General features: G+C 40.0%; 1 protein-coding gene across 14 annotated transcripts in view; it reads left to right on the forward strand.

Moving 5' to 3' along the window:
- si:ch211-285f17.1 (sickle tail protein homolog) overlaps nucleotides 1-19,505 on the forward strand; it is a 78,194-nt gene that overhangs the window by 37,903 nt on the left and 20,786 nt on the right. For 11 of the 14 annotated variants that reach the window (XM_058402809.1, XM_058402760.1, XM_058402789.1 and 8 more), the window contains 6 exons: nucleotides 4,725-4,817; nucleotides 7,749-8,425; nucleotides 10,413-10,520; nucleotides 10,717-10,766; nucleotides 17,110-17,276; nucleotides 17,391-17,566. In XM_058402809.1, the coding sequence (XP_058258792.1) occupies nucleotides 4,725-4,817; nucleotides 7,749-8,425; nucleotides 10,413-10,520; nucleotides 10,717-10,766; nucleotides 17,110-17,276; nucleotides 17,391-17,566 (1,271 nt within the window). The remainder of the gene's footprint in view (nucleotides 1-4,724; nucleotides 4,818-7,748; nucleotides 8,426-10,412; nucleotides 10,521-10,716; nucleotides 10,767-17,109; nucleotides 17,277-17,390; nucleotides 17,567-19,505) is intronic. The other 3 variants (XM_058402768.1, XM_058402799.1, XM_058402779.1) reach the window with 3 other exon arrangements.

The raw sequence follows: 19,505 nt of genomic DNA on the forward strand, positions 1-19,505 counted from the left end.
TGATTTAGTATCCACAGCCTCACAGCAATATAGAGCAATGTGGAGAAATGTCTGTGGCCCTGCATATGTGGTTGTGTCAGCACAGGCTGTTTGTGTGTGCTTCCTGTGCCAATGGCAATCTGCAACAGATAGTGTTATTTATGTTCTGCCCTGAGCACATTTACCTACCCAGCATTTTCTCTCTCGCTCTCGCTCTCTCTCTCTCTCTCTCGCTCTCTCTCGCTCTAGCCATTTTCAGAATAAATCTAGGCATATTCAGACTAAATTGCCTTTCTCTCTTTAGGTTATGTGGAACTTAATGTGGAATTTCCTGGTGCAAGAGGTATTGATGTATTAAATTTATCTGCTGTCTGTAAGTTGTAAGAAGTCTGTAAATAGTGAAAAGCTGAGCTCACTGACTGAGAATGTGTGAGCTCTGATATCTTTATCATATTGAGTTTAAAAACATGGGTTTGGAAAATCCATGACAGCAGGAGTGGATTCTTGAAGACTGGTAGTGACTCAGCTGTTTGGACATGTAAGCGAGGTTCATTTCGCCACCTCAGTGCCAGAATGGAGAAAAGTCTTTATGCATACTTTCCTTGTATCCTGAGAGATGGTGGGACCTATCTGGCAGTGCAAGAGGATCTGAGGGAGCATAATGCAGTGCAGAGTATGTTAAGTGAATTGAGGTGTAAGGTGCACAGCAAACAGGGGTGATATGGTTGAAAAGTCACGCAGCTGCATTTTGGATCATTTGCAGAGGTTGAATGGCATTCTTGTGGTAGCGAGTTGCGGTAGTCCAGTCTCAAAATGACATGGGACTGAACAAGCCTATGTGGATAAAAATGGACAAATCCGTCTGAAATTGTAAAGGTAATGATTAGCAATCTGTGAGGAAAAGGACAAATGATTGTCCATTGGAACCTCAAGGTTTTGTGCCGTGCCAGGAGGGGAGATCAGACCTGACATAGGGGTGAATCACTTGGGATGAACACCAGTTTTGAAATCAGTGGAATTAAGTTTTATTTGATGAACTGCCGTCCATGAAGAGATATCTGTCTGGTTTTGAATTTAAATTATTTTGACTTATCGGAGAAAAGAATGAGCTTTCAAATGGTATTTGCCGCACCTTCCTACTCCAAAAATAAACTTCTATATAATTATTCAAAATTGACCTCAAATATTTCAAAAACCATTCAGAGTTTAAATAAAAAGTATGTATCATTAAAAACGGCAAACTTTCCTTTTTAAAATGATGAAGTTTTGATTGAGAAATGTTGATTGCATACGAGTTCAATTTCATGCATTTTCCTCTGCGTCAAGCGAGATTGGAGATTCCACCATCATCGGGTCATGTTAAAATTCCCATACTCTAAGCGGAAACCAAGGAATATTATTAAATGATATATCTGTTATATCTGTTATCGTATTATCATAGCTTAAGAGTCTAAAGAGTAGTTTTGTTTATTGTTCTGAAGTTAACAGCGAAGAACTAAGGTGTTATTTATTTCTTTTAAATCTTGAAAATGTTCTGTAATGTAAAAGTGATGCGATATTTTAAATGTTGAAAAAGAACTTTAATACTGTTGGAAGTGTACATAATTCTTGTTTACCTTATTGATATGCATATTACAAAAGTAACAAAATGTCATAGAAAATAAGTTAAAAACTCATTCAGCATCAGTTATATAGGTATATATCTTAATTACATGCAGTCAAACATTAAAAATAATAGCAGAGATGGAAAGAAAAACTTCATGTTTATATATCCAAAATAAGATTTTTTGTTTTTAAAGAAAATCTATAAAATCGCTGAAAACGGTTCCATGGTGCTTCAGTTGCTTCTAAGCCTTTTATATCAGAAAATGTTCTGAAATTTTTATGAAATTTCCGAACTTCAAAAGATCATATCTCACATTCTAATGGAGATATTTTCAAGCTTGTAGTATTCTGTTTATTGTGCAAATTCACACTGTGAATCACTGTGGTTGCTAATTTTAAAAAAGTGGGCCAAGTACTGAGTCTTGTGGGACACCACTGTGTGTCTGTGTGCAGTAGATTTTGATCTCCATTGCCATGCTGTGCCACAAGTTCCACTCTTGAGGGTGGACAAGGGAGTGTTGTGGTTGACCATGTCACATGCTGCAGAAAGATTGAGAAGGATGAGGACTGATCACAGTTTGGCTGATATAGCAGCATGTAGTTTCTCAATGACGGTCAAAAGGGCAGTCTCTGTGGAATGTTCTGCTTTAAGCCAGACCTTTTGGGATCTTGGAGATGCATTCAAGGACTTTAGAAAGAAAAGAGAAAAGTGGTACTGGTCTGTATTATACCAGCCTGATACATCTTTTTATTGACCAGTGATTTTGCCATTTCATAGATATATGCTGATTTTCCATTATTATATAATATACACTATATTGCCAAAAGTATTCGCTCACCTGCCTTGACTCACATATGAACTTAAGTGACATCCCATTCCTAATCCATAGGGTTCAATATGACGTCGGTCCACCCTTTGCAGCTATAACAGCTTCAACTCTTCTGGGAAGGCTGTCCACAAGGTTTAGGAGTGTGTTTATGGGAATTTTTGACCATTCTTCCAGAAGCGCATTTGTGAGGTCACACACTGATGTTGGACGAGAAGGCCTGGCTCTCAGTCTCCGCTCTAATTCATCCCAAAGGTGTTCTATCGGGTTGAGGTCAGGACTCTGTGCAGGCCAGTCAAGTTCATCCACACCAGACTCTGTCATCCATGTCTTTATGGACCTTGCTTTGTACACTGGTGCACAGTCATGTTGGAAGAGGAAGGGGCCAGCTCCAAACTGTTCCCACAAAGTTGGGAGCATGGAATTGTCCAAAATGTCTTGGTATGCTGAAACATTCAGAGTTCCTTTCACTGGAACTAAGGGGCCAAGCCCAGCTCCTGAAAAACAACCCCACACCATAATCCCCCCTCCACCAAACTTTACACTTGGCACAATGCAGTCAGACAAGTACCGTTCTCCTGGCAACCGCCAAACCCAGACTCGTCCATCAGATTGCCAGATGGAGAAGCGCGATTCGTCACTCCAGAGAACGCGTCTCCACTGCTCTAGAGTCCAGTGGCGGCGTGCTGTACACCACTGCATCAGACGCTTTGCATTGCACTTGGTGATGTATGGCTTGGATGCAGCTGCTCGGCCATGGAAACCCATTCCATGAAGCTCTCTGCGCACTGTTCTTGAGCTAATCTGAAGGCCACATGAAGTTTGGAGGTCTGTAGCAATTGACTCTACAGAAAGTTGGCGACCTCTTCGCACTATGCGCCTCAGCATCCGCTGACCCCGCTCCGTCAGTTTACGTGGCCTACCACTTCGTGGCTGAGTTTCTGTCGTTCCCAAACACTTCCACGTTCTTATAATACAGCTGACAGTTGACTGTGGAATATTTAGGAGTGAGGAAATTTCACGACTGGATTTGTTGCACAGGTGGCATCCTATCACAGTTCCACGCTGGAATTCACTGAGCTCCTGAGAGCGACCCATTCTTTCACAAATGTTTGTAAAAACAGTCTGCATGCCTAGGTGCTTGATTTTATACACCTGTGGCCATGGAAGTGATTGGAACACCTGATTCTGATTATTTGGATGGGTGAGCGAATACTTTTGGCAATATAGTGTGTATATATATATATATATATATATATATATACATATATACAGGGGTTGGACAATGAAACTGAAACACTGGCCAATTTAGTGTTGGAGGTTTCATGGCTAGATTTGACCAGCCTGGTGGCCAATCTTCATTGATTGCACATTCCACCAGTAAGAGCAGAGTGTGAAGGTTTAATTAGCAGAGTAATAGCACAGTTTTGCTTAAAATATTGCAATGCACACAACATTATGGGTTATACATATCAGAGTTCAAAAGAGGACAAATTGTTGGTGCACATCTCGCTGGCGCATCTGTGACTAAGACAGCAAGTCTTTGTGATGTATCAAGAGCCACGGTATCCAGGGTAATGTCAGCATACCACCAAGAAGGACGAACCACATCCAACAGGAGTAACTGTGGACGCAAGAGGAAGCTGTCTGAAAGGGATGTCCGGGTGCTGACCCGGATTGTATCCAAAAAACATAAAACCACAGCTGCCCAACTCACTGCAGAATTAAATGTGCACCTCAACTCTCCTGTTTCCACCAAAACTGTCCGTCGGGAGCTCCACAGGGTCAATGTACATGGCCGGGCTGCTATAGCCAAACCTTTGGTCACTTGTGCCAATGCCAAACGTCGGTTTCAATGGTGCCAGCAGCCATCTTGGCCTGTGGACAATGTGAAAGGTGTATTGTTCTCTGATGAGTCCACCTTCACTGTCTTTCCCACATCCGGGAGAGTTACGGTGTGGAGAAGCCCCAAAGACCTGGCCACTATTCTGCAAGAAGAATGGCTCAAAATCCCTCTGGCCACTGTGCAGGACTTGTATCTGTCATTCCCAAGATGAACTGATGCTGTACTGGCCGCAAAAGGAGGCCCTACACCATACTAATGAATTATTGTGGTCTAAAACCAGGCGTTTCAGTTTCATTGTCCAACCCCTGTATATATAATAATGTATGTATATATATAATAATGTATGTAAAATATATATATATATATATATATATATATATATATATATATATATATATATATATATATATATATATACACACACACATACATACATACATACATACATATATTGTTTCTCCCCTCAGATGCATAGAGAAGTAATGTACACAAGTCGAGATGCTCCTCCTTTGGTACGTCAGACATCAAACAGCCCATCTCTTGTTCCAACTCCTCAACCGGTAACTGCTTTGCATCCTGAAATTATTTTGTTAAGTCATTATTAATGTATTAATGTTGTCATGAGTCTTATTGTGTGTGTGTGTGTGTACGTATATATATATATATATATATATATATATATATATATATATATATATATATATATATATATATATATATATAATAAATAATACAGTAAACCCCCGCGGTTCATTTGTCGCGGCCCCGGTATATGGCAGATTTTTTTTTGGAACATACATTTTTTTGCGGATTTTCCCAATATATTGCGGTATCCGCAAACCTTATAGTAAATTGTTTTTATGTTGAAATAAGGTAATTTATTAATAAAAATATAATTATTAATTACAAAATATACACATTAATTAAAATGAAGTGAAACGTTAATAAGTAGTGTTGTTTAGGAAAGTGTGGTGCGAGGATGCTGAAAATCAAAATACAGTACGGCTGGAGGAACGAGTCTGGCCATTCGGAATGTCCCATTCATTTAATCATGGTTGTGATTGGCTGTTGGCTATGTGCGCAGTTGGGGAAAGGGAAGCAGAATTCTCCATTTTTCGCGTCTCACTGTCCCGAGTGTTTGGTTTTGTTTTGTGTATGCTGTATTTTTACAGTTTTTCTGCAATTGTCAGCCAAACGCTGCAAAAAAAACCCCACCCACAGCCCACCCCGGGGATCTGGAATGAAGGCAAACTGAAAACCCAGAAGCATAAATGGTTCTTGAAAAAGCTTACCAACTATTTTGAAGAATCAAAAGGATTTTCTTGAAAAGTCCGCCTTGGAAATGCATTTGTAAGGATGTCTGCGACCAAATCGATTTCTTCTCCTCTGTTAGCCATTGTGAGTTCAAATATACACTACTCACAAAAAGTTAAGTATACTTGGGTTTTGGGTGAAACTTATGGAAAATGTAAAACGTTCACGCTACAGTGATATTATATCATGAAAGTAGGGCATTTAAGTAGAAGCATGCAATGGTAATTTCCTCATCTCTAACAATTAATTGAAACAAAAGCCAACAACAGTGGTGGATATACCACAACAAAAAATGTCAATGTCTCAATAATTTGTCATGTGCCCTTGACCATCAATTACAGCTTGACAACGACCTCTCATGCTGTTCACAAGTCGACTTATTGTCTGCTGAGGCATGGCATTCCACTCTTCTTGAAGGGCGGCCCTCAGGTCATTGAGCTTCTGGGGTGCAGGGTTACGAGCTTCTACACGGCGACTCAGCTGATCCCATAGGTTTTCTATGGGATTCATGTCTGTAGAAAGTGCAGGCCACTCCATTTGAGGTACCCCAGCCTCCAGCAGCTGTTCCCTAATGATGTGACCTCGATGAGCTGGAGCATTGTCGTCCATGAAGATGAAATTAGGCCTGTGTTGTTCATGCAGGGGCACAATGACTGGATTAATGATGTTATTCAGGTAGTATTGGCTTGTCACTGTACCATTCACAAGATGTAGGGCAGTTCTGTATTGAGTAGACACACTGCCCAGACTGTAACACCACCACAACAGTGGCTGATGCATAGCGCTCTCCTTGATGTCTCCAACATCGTTGGCGGCCTTCATTTCTGCTCAACGTGAATCGACTTTCATCAAAGAACAGCACTGAGGCCCACTGGTCCCTCTGCTCCCTGGCCCATGCAAGACGATGACGCCTGTGCCTGGTGGTGTGGTCAGGTACCCTTGCAGGTCGTCTAGCACGCAGACCACGCTGATGTAAACGGTTCGAATGGTCTGACGTGACACTTGGGTGCCTCTCACCTCCCTTAAATGTGCCTGGAGTTGAGTGGCATTCATCATCCGGTTCCGCAGGGCACTGTTAGCAATGAAGCGGTCATCAGCGTGGGATGTGGCCAAAGGACGTCCACTTTTATGCCTTTCTGTGATTCTTCCAGTCTCTCTGTATCTCTGTCGCAACCTGCTGATGACACTCTGTGACACTCTAAGCTCAGTGGCCACTTCCCTCTGAGAACATCCTGTTTGAAGCCTTGCAATGGTGAGGTACTGTTGATCAATTGTTAGGCGTCGTCTTGGTCTCATGATGTCAAAATGTGAACAGCATGATGAAGAGGACAGTTTAAATATCAATTCTAATTGAACCAGAAAATTTATTGGTCGATTCATGGATCAAACACCAGTTGTGAATTTTGCCGTTAAGCACCTTGCTAGATAACAGCAAGTAATGCAAAAAGTACTGAAACACTGAACAGTTGGACATGTGCATTCAAAAGTGTAGAGAAGGTCAAATTAAGTTCACCTGTAAAGGTTATAGTGCATTTTAGGTGCATCCTGAAATTTCACCTGAAAGCCGAATATCTTAACTTTTTGTGAGTAGTGCATATATTTTATTTAGTTTGTGCGGTTTGCTGCCTCTGACTACTCCAATTATCCAATCAAAGGACGGGAAATTGCTGACGTAATCGTATGCCTGCTAGATGGCCCCTAGATTGCCACTTATTTTAAGCTATGGACGCCTGCACTATTGATTCTGAAGGCCGGGCAACACATGATGTCAGCCACCGGCTGATTGGATAAATACTATTATCATAAATATACACTAGTGGAAGCAGCGCAACCAAGAGAAAAGCTATGAAATGTAGAGAATAGACTATTGGGGATAATTTAATAAACATTCATTATTATATTGTATTGTATTATATTATATTATAATATAATATAATATGATATGATATAATATAATATAATATAATATAATATAATATAATATAATATAATATAATATAATATAATATAATATAATATATTATATTACATTATATTATATTATATTATATATTTATTGTGTGTGTGTGTATGTATATATATATATATATATATATATATATATATATATATATATATATATATATATGTATATGTATATATAATTATACATTTAAATATATTGTTTCTCCCCTCAGATGCATAGAGAAGTGATGTACACAGGTCGAGATGCTCCTCCTTTGGTACGTCAGACATCAAACAGCCCATCTCTTGCTCCAAGTCCTCAGCCGGTAACTGCTTTGCCTTCCCGCATCCCTTTTGGTCCCCGCTCATCAGGGGGAGGAGCCACTATGCCTCGGGAGAGACCAGGCCACCCAGTGGCCACGCCTTCCCACTCACCTTCGCCATGCCCCAGTGCCATCCTTGAACGGCGTGATGTCAAGCCAGATGAAGATGTCTCTGCCAAAGGCATGGGAAGGGGAGGAGAGGGAATCTACAGTGATGCCTTTCTGTTACATCACCATGCTCCATCCTCAGAAACACTGGACCAAGGGTACCATCGCACTTCTGTCCGTTCTTATGGCGTTACTGGAATGACTATGGAGTCGACAGAGCATCACTCACTGTTTCGACAGAAGAGTTGGAAGACACCACCCCCGTCGCCACACAGAATGGGTGAGATGAGGATAATTGACGTCCAGGCCAGCCAAGGTCAAGGCACTTTGGGTCTTGAAAGATCATCACCTGTTAGACAATCATTTAGAAAGGAGGGGCCTATTGCTGTGGTTAAAGGCAGGAATGCAGTGGGGTCCCCTGTGACCTCTGATCTACAGGGACATGGCCCTCCGGTGCCACCTGGTGAACCTCAGGCACGGTAAGTGTCCTTTGGGGAGAAAACAAGGGAGGATCCTGCCTAAATAACTGTGTTTCCTTAACCGTATGCAATTTTAAACATTTACAGTGGATGGCCAGAAGTTTGTGTATACCTAACCATCAAAGTTATATGTGCTTCTACAACATTCCATTTTGGGTATTTCACACTGCTTTACTGTTATAATAATCTCCACTGCTATTGGAAGGCCACTAGATTTTGGAGTGTGGCTATGGGGATTTGTTCTTATTTGTTCTCATTACTGCTCTGGTCTGGCATGCAGTTGGTGTTCCAATTCATTCCACAGATGTTCAGTGGGGTTGAGGTCAGGGCTCTTTGCAAGGCCACTTGAGTTCTTTCACTCCAGCCTTGGCAGGCTATGTCTTAATGGACCTTGCTTTGAGTGCAGAGGCATTGTCATACTGGAACAAGTTTTGGGCCTTTATGTTCCACTTAAAGGAAGTTGTGATGCTGTAGCATACAAAGTCATTCAAGACATTTGTGTCCAACTTTGTGACAGCATATTGGGGAAGGCCCATGTCTTCATGAATATGTTCAGTAGGCTTGGGACAACTGATAATAGTTCTGGTAATCGCATATAAAAAGTATTATGTCATGTTAGATGATTTGAATATCTGTCAGACAAATTGGTGTCTGCAGCCATATCAACAAAAATAAAGTGTACTATCGTAAATGTTTTCCTTTTAAATATTTTCCTGTTTCTTAGGTAGACCTTAATAACCTGCTGTCTTAGGAGAAGAGCAACAAAACATTTTGATGCCTCTTAGCTTCTCTTGTCTATGCTGTGTTACAAATAAATACTCTCAAAATATGAATGGAGATTTACAGTAAATTAAGAAAAGGTTGAACAAACATGTGATGCAGCTGTAGAGCATTCATTGATATTACACTGATGCAATGTGAGCTGTTCTCTTTTGGTCCTAACACTGGAGAGAAACTGTGCTTTTTATATGTGGCCACATTTTGTGGTTGAGAGAATGAAAAAAGGCCGGTAGATTTTTGTTGTGAGTGCCTTATTAGGATGCAGGTAACTGGTAAGGGTGAACTAATGAAAGGCCATCTCCTTCCTGTTGTTGCCTACAGAAGATGCAGTAATTAGCCATAACATTAAAAGTGCTGACAGGTAAAGTAAATAACATTGATTCTCTTGTTAAATGGCACCTTTCAAGGGTTGGGATATAATAAACAACAGGTTCACAGTCAGTTCATCTTAGTGACTTTAACAAGACCCAGATTGTTGTAAAAAATTAATGTTGGCTAGTAAATAAAGATTTCAGAACAAACAAAAAAGTGCATTGTAGCTTGCTGTCTATGGGGTCATATAGCTGCAGTCACAGTGTCCATTTTGAACCTTGTCCACCCCTGAAATTGCCTATAATTTTCAAGGGCATGTGAGCATCAGAACTGGACCATGGAGCAATAGACTGATAATGGCTTGGTTTGATAAATCACATTTTCTATTACATCATGTGAATGGCCAGGTGCATGTGCACCACTTACCTGGCTAATAGAGGGCACTAGGATATTCTTCTTTGGAAGAAGGCAGTCTTGCAAGGCAATGTGATGCTGGGAAATCTTGGCTTTCTTGTGGATGTCACTTTGACACATAATGCCTACATAAATATTGTTATTGACTACATAAATAGTAGTCTATTTCAGCAGAATAATGCATGCCCCATCTCACAACTTACAGAGCTTGATCTGCTGCTAACATCCAGATACCACAGAACTGTAAGAGCACATTGAAATAGCTCTTCTCTTAACATTTTCACATAGATAAAAATATTGATTTTAAAAGAAACATGCTAGCACATTTTTTTCAATAGTAAACGTCATCAAATTAATTAATCAATTCATTTTTTTTTGCTAATTTCTACCTGCTGTTTAGTAGAGCTTTAAGTTGAAGACACAAGTGCTACTAACTAAATTAACTAACTAACTAATTAATTAACTAACTCTCTCTCTGCAGAGAGAGAATGAGGGCTATGGAGGAGCAGATAGCCAGTTTGACTGGCCTTGTGCAGCATGCATTACTAAAAGGTCCCAGCATTAACAGAGGTGACAGGGAGAATGGCAGGTAAGCAGGACAGTCTCGGTAGTGTAGCACAATAACCTTACATAACTACTAACTGTCAGCATGCACTGGCTGCTCACACTAATTTAGTAAACTGTTTGAATATTTATGCTTGTTCACATGTAACCCAGTGTTGTGTTGTACTTTTGTTGTGTTGTTTTTGTATATTTGTTATATGATTTATGTCTTGTTATTTCAGTGACAGATCTGTGAAATCAGGATCACCTGTACACAGCACATCTAGCACAGGTCAGAGATCTCATTCTCCTGTTTTCATTTACCGTGTGTCTTTGTTTTCTTGGTTATTCTTTTTTTATCTAGTCTTCCTTTCCATGTCTAGCTACATGTGAAGTGTATGTGACAATAATGTATTAAAGTGCAGAGCCCACCAAAAGAAAGCATAAATGCATGCAAACAATCTTATAATCTCATACAAAAACACAGTGTATCAGATGTTCTCCTACTTGCTACACAAACACCCAGTGTAAGTTACCAAATAAACATGTACACACAGCTACACTTTCATTCTCATGCAAATATGTGCTCCTACAAGCATTCTGCCAAGTCATGACTCATGCTGGGTTTATGCAGGTACAGTGGTTTGCAATAGTATTCACCCTCTCCACATGTTGCAAGAACTGAAATGGACTTTATTGAGATTATATGTCATGAATTTAAATACACCTCTTTCTGGAAGGCCATCCAACAAATAAAATATCGGTGACTGGGTAAGGATGTCATTAGTCAGGGAAGCAACTAAGAGGCCAGGTGTAACTCTGAAGGAGCTGGATGAAGACTTTCTGGTCTGATGAGAACAAAATTAAAATGACATTTTTGGACTTGATTTTGTCTTATATTGGTATGGTCTGGTTAAATACATGAAAGTGCTGGATTTTCACTTCATACAAACTGTATGAACCCTGAAGAGTACTTGTGTTCAGCATACCTCGTTTGTAGATAAACAGGTTTCCACACCTTATTGCTTAAGGCAGTCTGATATTTGTATGTTATTATCTTTGGGTAAGATGTATGTTACCCAGCAGGCTGGACTGGACTGGTCAACAAACTTTTGTGCCTATGTACACTTACAGTCAACTTTAATAAGAACACCTTTACACCTGCTCATTTATGCAGCTATCCAATTAGCCAGTCATGTGGTAGCATCAAAGTGTATAAAATCATGCAAATACAGGTGAAGTGTGATCTTTAATCATAGCATGGTCGTTGGTAGCAGATGGGTTGTCCAGTTTGGGTGAACCTGTTCCCTTGATAGCCTGAGATTCCTGCTCTTGGCTGAGAGAAGAACATATTGTGGTCTTCTGCTTTTGTAGCCCATCCACCACAAGGTTCGATGTTTTGTGATGAGAGATTTTTCTGATTATTTGAATTTCTGTATCCTTCCTGGCAACATCAAGCATTTTCTCTGACCTCTCTTATTAAATTTCTTATTAACAAGAAATTTCCACCCATAGAACTGTTGCTCACTCAATGTTCTGTGTAAAATCTAGAGACAGTTGTGTGTGAAAATGACAGAAAATCAGCTGTTTCTGGACTACTCAAACCAGGCCATCTGGCACAAACAGCTATGCCAAGATTGGAGTCACAGAGATCACACATTTTCTTCCTTCTGATGTTTGATGTGAACATTAAGGTCTGCAGAATCATTCTTTCTGCCAATATACAGAGAAGTGCATCCAATGTAATTGGGAGAAACTTTATTATGAATATATTATGACAATGACCCCAAACACACTGCTGGCACAAGGGAGTTTATCAGGGTAAAAATTGGAAGTACCAGATCATAGCTGTTGTAGGCATTTTAACTCCTGATGAGGAGAATGAAAGGAGAAAATTTCCAAAACGAACAATACCTGAAAAAAAGCTGTGGTATAAGCCTAGAGGCATCACATTTTACAAATGCAACATTTTGCTGATGGCAGCTGGGCACTGGCTTGGCTACAGTTATTGCAAGCAAGGGACATGCAACCAAATATTAAATATTAGTAACTTTAATTCACTGTTCCTATCAGAGGTGGACGAAGTACACAACTTCCTTACTTGAGTGAAAGTACAAATACTACTGGTCAAACATTACTCCATTACAAGTAAAAGTTGTAAAGACAGATTTTTACTTAAGTAAAAGTACAGAAGTACTTGTTTTTAAAAGTACTTAAGTATCAAAAGTAAATGTCAACGCATTGCTTTATTATTGTTGCATTGTTGTATGCAATACTTACAGTACCTTTTGTAGCAACCTAGTGAATATACTGACCAGTTTGTAGTATCTGTGGAATTAAGAGCTTTTAGAATATTACAAAACCTATAGAAATTAAACAACTGAATTCACAAAAAAGACAGGTATAATCATTTTCATTTTTAATTTCACACTCCTACCACCCCCAACAAAAAAGTACAGGTACATCTCAAAAAATTAGAATATCATGAAAAAGGTCAATATTTTTTGTCACTCAGTTCAGAAAGTGAAACCCATATATTATATAGATTCATCACACAGAGTGAAACATTTCAAGCCTTTATTTCTATTGAAATTGTGATGATTATGGCTTACAGATAAGGAAAACCCAAAATTCTGTGTCTCAGAAAATTAGAATATTACATAAGATCAATAAAAAAGGATCTTTCAAACAGAAATATCAAACTTCTGAAAAGTATGTTCATTTCTATGCACTCAATACTTGGGTGGGCCTCCTTTTGCATGAATTACTGCATCAATGCGGTGTGGCATGGAGGCAATCAGCCTGTAGCACTGCTCAGGTGTAATGGAAGCCCAGGTTGCTTTGATAGCAGCCTTCAGGTCATCTGCATTGTTGGGTCTGGTGTCTCTCATCTTCCTCTTGACAGTACCCCATAGATTCTCTATGGGGTTCAGGTCAGGCAAGTTTGCTGGCCAATCAAGCACAGTAACACCATGGTCATTGAACCAGCTTATGGTACCTTTAGCAGTGTGGGCAGGTGCCAAGTCCTGCTGGAAAATGAAATCAGCATCTCCATAAAGCTTGTCAGCAGAAGGAAGCATGAAGTGCTCTAAGATTTCCTGGTAGATGGCTGCATTGACTGTGGACCAACACCAGTAGATGACATGGCAGCCCAAATCTTCACTGACTGTGGACACTTCACACTGGACTTCAAGCAACATGGATTCTGTGCCTCTCCACTCTTACTCCAGACTCTGGGACATTGATTTCCAAATGAAATGCAAAACTTACTTTCATCTGAAATGAGGACCACTGAGCAACAGAACAGTTCTTTTTCTCCACAGCCCAGGTAAGACACTTCTGACGTTGTCTCTGGTTCAGGAGTGGCTTGACACGAGGAATACGACATTTGTAGGCCATGTCTAGGATTCGTCTGAAGCTCCCCCAAATTCTTGAATGGATTTTGCCTGACAATCCTCTCAAGGCTGCGGTTATCCCTTTTGCTGGTGCACCTTTTCCTACCACACTTTTTCCTTCCACTCAACTTTCTATGAATATGCTTGGATACAGCACTCTGTGAACAACCAGCTTCTTTAGCAATGACCTTTTGTGGCTTACCCTCCTTATGGAGGGTGTCATTGACTGTCTTCTGGACAACTGTCAAGTCAGCAGTCTTCCCCATGATTGTGTAGCCTACTGACCCAGACTGAGAGACCATTTAAAAGCTCAGGAAACCTTTGCAGGTGTTTTGAGGTAATTAGCTGATTAGGGTGTGCCACAATGACTTTCCAATATTGAACTTTTTCACAATATTCTAATTCTCTGAGACACAGAATTTTGGGTTTTCCTTATCTGTAAGCCATAATCATCACAATTTCAAGAAATAAAGGCTTGAAATATTTCACTCTATGTGCAAATGGGTTTCACTTTCTGAACTGAGTGACAAAAAATATTGACCTTTTTCATTATATTCTAAATTTTGAGATGTACCTGTACACATCTGTGTATCCACTCATGCACATTTCAATCAAATGGTCTGTAAATGAAGACTGGTCAGAAAAAAAAAAACTAACCTGCTTTAAAACCCAGCTACACAACTTTAGCTGTACACCAACCCAACAGCAACACTGCTTTAACAAAGAGTTATATATACACTATATTGCCAAAAGTATTCGCTCACCTGCCTTGACTCACATATGAACTTAAGTGACATCCCATTCCTAATCCATAGGGTTCAGTATGACATCGGTCCACCCTTTGCAGCTATAACAGCTTCAACTCTTCTGGGAAGGCTGTCCACAAGGTTTAGGAGTGTGTTTATGGGAATTTTTGACCATTCTTCCAGAAGCGCATTTGTGAGGTCACACACTGATGTTGGACGAGAAGGCCTGGCTCTCAGTCTCTGCTCTAATTCATCCCAAAGTTGTTCTATCGGGTTGAGGTCAGGACTCTGTGCAGGCCAGTCAAATTCATCCACACCAGACTCTGTCATCCATGTCTTTATGGACCTTGCTTTGTGCACTGGTGCACAGTCATGTTGGAAGAGGAAGGGGCCAGCTCCAAACTGTTCCCACAAAGTTGGGAGCATGGATTTGTCCAAAATGTCTTGGTATGCTGAAACATTCTGAGTTCCTTTCATTGGAACTAAGGGGCCAAGCCCAGCTCCTGAAAAACAACCCCACACCATAATCCCCCCTCCACCAAACTTTACACTTGGCACAATGCAGTCAGACAAGTACCGTTCTCCTGGCAACCGCCAAACCCAGACTCGTCCATCAGATTGCCAGATGGAGAAGCGCGATTCGTCACTCCAGAGAACGCGTCTCCACTGCTCTAGAGTCCAGTGGCGGCGTGCTTTACACCACTGCATCCGACGCTTTGCATTGCACTTGGTGATGTATGGCTTGGATGCAGCTGCTCGGCCATGGAAACCCATTCCATGAAGCTCTCTGCGCACTGTTCTTGAGCTAATCTGAAGGCCACATGAAGTTTGGAGGTCTGTAGCGATTGACTCTGCAGAAAGTTGGCGACCTCTTCGCACTATGCGCCTCAGCATCCGCTGACCCCGCTCCGTCAGTTTACGTGGCCTACCACTTCGTGGCTGAGTTTCTGTCGTTCCCAAACACTTCCACGTTCTTATAATACAGCTGACAGTTGACTGTGGAATATTTAGGAGTGAGGAAATTTCACGACTGGATTTGTTGCACAGGTGGCATCCTATCACAGTTCCACGCTGGAATTCACTGAGCTCCTGAGAGCGACCCATTCTTTCACAAATGTTTGTAAAAATAGTCTGCATGCCTAGGTGCTTGATTTTATACACCTGTGGCCAAGGAAGTGATTGGAACACCTGATTCTGATTATTTGGATGGGTGAGCGAATACTTTTGGCAATATAGTGTATTTCCACAATTCATTTACATCGTTTTAATATGCATTTACACAATTTTCCAGGCTCCTCCCTCCTGTGTGCAATGCGTTGTGGGCAATATTACCCGTTAGAGTGTGCATTGTTCTCCACTTTGAATTTCTACCGGAAGTAGTAGACCATCCAGGAATTTTTGGAATACTCTTTTCAGTATACTATGATTTGGGGCATACTAATTCTATTTTTGAATACTATATAGGACACATAGTATGAGGATTTGGACACAGCATACGTTTTTGTGTGTTAACTAACATCATTACCAATGCGTTGGTGGTGTATAATATACAAAGCATATCTTTGTCCATTTTGTCAGCAATTGATCAATTGAGTTCAAAAAATTATGGAAAACCACTGAACTTTACAACATGTGACGCTACAAGAGTGAAAAGAATCATCCTATGATTAATGTAACTACTTTCTACTCAATGACCTTGACAGAAATGTAGTGGAGTAAAAGTAGAGTATTTGTCTTTCAAATGTAGAGAAGTTTAAAGTAAAAAGTATCCAGATAAAATAATACTCAAGTAAAATACAGATACTCAAAAAGTGTACTTAAGTACAGTACTCAAGTAAATGTACTTCTTACTGTCCACCTCTGGTTCCTATTATTTTGCTCACCTAAAACCTAGGTGTTCTGTCACTGAAGGTGCCATGTTCTCAAGTTGTTTTACACATTTGGATGTAACTATAAGTACATGAATGTGATAATAGATTTCAGCTTTCATTTCATCTCAAACCAAAATGTTTTCAGTTGTAGCAAACACAAAATAATTGGCCATGCGGTTCCAATTCTTTTAGAGGGGTCTGTGTATTTAATGTATTATGTATGTATGTGTACAAATATGGACAAATGACCTTCACACCCATATGTAGGCCTTACCCAAAATGTTGCCACAAAGTTGGAAAATTCAAATTGACTAGGGGCCCAAGCTTTCACGTTTATGGCTCAAGGACTGTACACAAGGCCTTCTCAAAATCAATTCCCAACCTCTGTAATGCTCTTGTGTCTAAATGAACCCTATAAAACCTAGCAGCTGCTTTCCAAAATCTAGTCTGAATCTAGCCTTCCCAAAAGAATGGAGGCTGTTCTACCAGCAAAAGGGAATGGAATGTTGTACAAAGACATACAAGTTTGATGGTCAAGTGTCCAGACATCGACCATCTAATTTATATGCTTATATAAATTAAGAGTTAGATCCCTGATGCTTTTAAAATCTGTATTTGAACAGGAGCTTCTTCTCCGGTGCTTGGAACCAAAACTGCCAATATTACACCTGAGAGTAACTCAAACCCAACGCATCCCATTAGTGCAATCCCACTACACGTGAACCTCCTACATTTCAGGAAGAACATCTCTGGGCTACGCCTCCAGTTGCAGGAGATGAGGCAACTCCAGGTACAGTAAATAAATGGGCTTTTTGTACATACTAAATGTGTTCCATGCACTACACCTGTTCTGTGTTGTATTTGCATTATCATGTCTGTATCTCTGTGGGTGTGCCTTTTCCAGTTGCAGAATCAGGAGTGTGTGCGTGCTCAGATTAAACATGTTGAACAAGAGATCAGTGAAAGGCTGGCTGAAGTGTTGAGACGACAAGAGGATCCTGCACAGAGACAGCGAGCTCTAGTCGAGGAAGAGAGACACAAATATCTCAGCATGGAAGAAACAGTTCTTTCGCAGTTAGGGTGAGGCACACAGCTCTGTTCAGTTGTATTCTACCTACTAAGGACAGAATTACAAGGTTATATTGTACAAAGGAAGTTATGTTTTTATGTCATAAACATCTAACAAAATTCACAGCATGGATTGTGGTGATACTTTGAATGAATGTACCAAAACAGATATCAGAATAAATAATTATTAGACCGGAGCTTAAGGTGATACATTGAAATTAGTATAAATCAGATTTCCTAAACAAATAAGGATGTCCATAACCATTTAATTGAAACCAATTGAAGACAATCTTCCTAAAATGAAGGAGGATCACCCATTAGAATGATGTATGGGGAGGAAGTGGGTAAAGTTACTCTCAGGTATAACTTTGGCGAGTTTGGTTCCAAGCAGGACCAAGGAGAAGCTGCAAACTTGACCAAATTCACACGATAAAAATAAAAATATAATGTATATACATTGTCAGGATTCAAACCTAAAATCTGTTGTTCCACCAAGGAGCCAGAAACACTTATTTTAACCTCTTTTCTTTAGTCAAACATTCTATCAAGAAGTGGTTTACATATCTGCAGTCATAAAAACACCACAGATCAGAAGTGCTTGAAATCACTTGGACTAGATTGGAAACACTGACTTTGGATTTAGGACTTTAAAAATCATGTTCTAAAGTACACAGGCCAGTAAGGAATTCAGCATGAAATCTCCACTTGCTACATAAACCAACAGATGCAGGTTGGCTGATCCACTTGCCACATGTGCACTGGGTCATGTGCAGATGTTCTGTGAGTGTTTAAGCAGTGTTTAGAGGCTACTACATGCTTGCAAATATTAGTTAACCTGTATGTGAGGGCCCTACTTTTCATTTTATAAAATGACATTACAATGAGTGTAGTGAAATGATGTTTGCTTGCCACCTAGAGTAGAAAAAAATGTAATTGCAATTTGACACTTAAGGTCTGCATGTGTAAAACATTTGCAAGCCAATTTACTGACAAGATTTATCAGCATCTGCCCTGTCAGCAAAACAGCACATTTTTTGAATGAATACAATCAGATGCCAGTGCATATACAGTTCATAAACACTAAGGTAAAAGTCTTTTTTTTTTTTTTTTCCACTAAACAGATTTCATATAAGCAAACTAGTTTTAGAAATCGCTTTTCATACTCATGTGTGGTCAGCAAAATGTCAGAAAATAATTTGTATCGTCTTACAGCAAATAGTTTTCGTATCATTTTTTCTTTTGGAGATTTTTGGAGTTTTCTTTTGGAGAACTGCTTAAGGTTTTTCAACTTTTATGAAATTTATATAATTTTATTTAGCATTTTTAGTACACTGAATACAGTGTACTAAATATGCTTTGCATATCTCTTTCTTATTGTGCATGCCTGTTGGCTCTATGCAAATGAGGCATGGTTTGTCAGTTTACAGCAATGAAACTGAATTCACACAAGATATACTCCAAGATTTAACACTACTCCTTGTTAAAAGTTCCTGTGATATTTATAACAATTTTTCTCATAGCTTTTAATAAGCATTTTTTCTATCTTTAAGTATACCTTTAAGTATAATTCTCAGCTGTATACATACCATTATACACCAATCAGGCATAACATTATGAGCAGTGACAGGTGATCCAAGGAAGGAACAGTGGTGAACCAGTGACAGGATCATGGGTGGCCAAGGCTCATTGAAGCATGTGGGGAGCGAAGGCTGGTCCGTGTGATCCGATTGAACAGACGAGCTACTGTTGCTCAAATTGCTGAAGAAGTTAATGCTGGTTCTGATAGAAAGATGTCAGAATACACAGTCCATCACAGTTGCGTATGGGGCTGCATAGCCGCAGACCAGTCAGGGTGCCCATGCTGACCCCTGTGCATCGCCAGAAGCGCCAACAATGGGCTGTTAACACTGTTAACTGCTGCAAACATCTTGGTGCCAGATACCACAGTACA

The sequence above is a fragment of the Hemibagrus wyckioides genome, linkage group LG01 (assembly GCF_019097595.1).
Source record: "Hemibagrus wyckioides isolate EC202008001 linkage group LG01, SWU_Hwy_1.0, whole genome shotgun sequence".
Lineage (NCBI taxonomy): Eukaryota > Metazoa > Chordata > Actinopteri > Siluriformes > Bagridae > Hemibagrus > Hemibagrus wyckioides.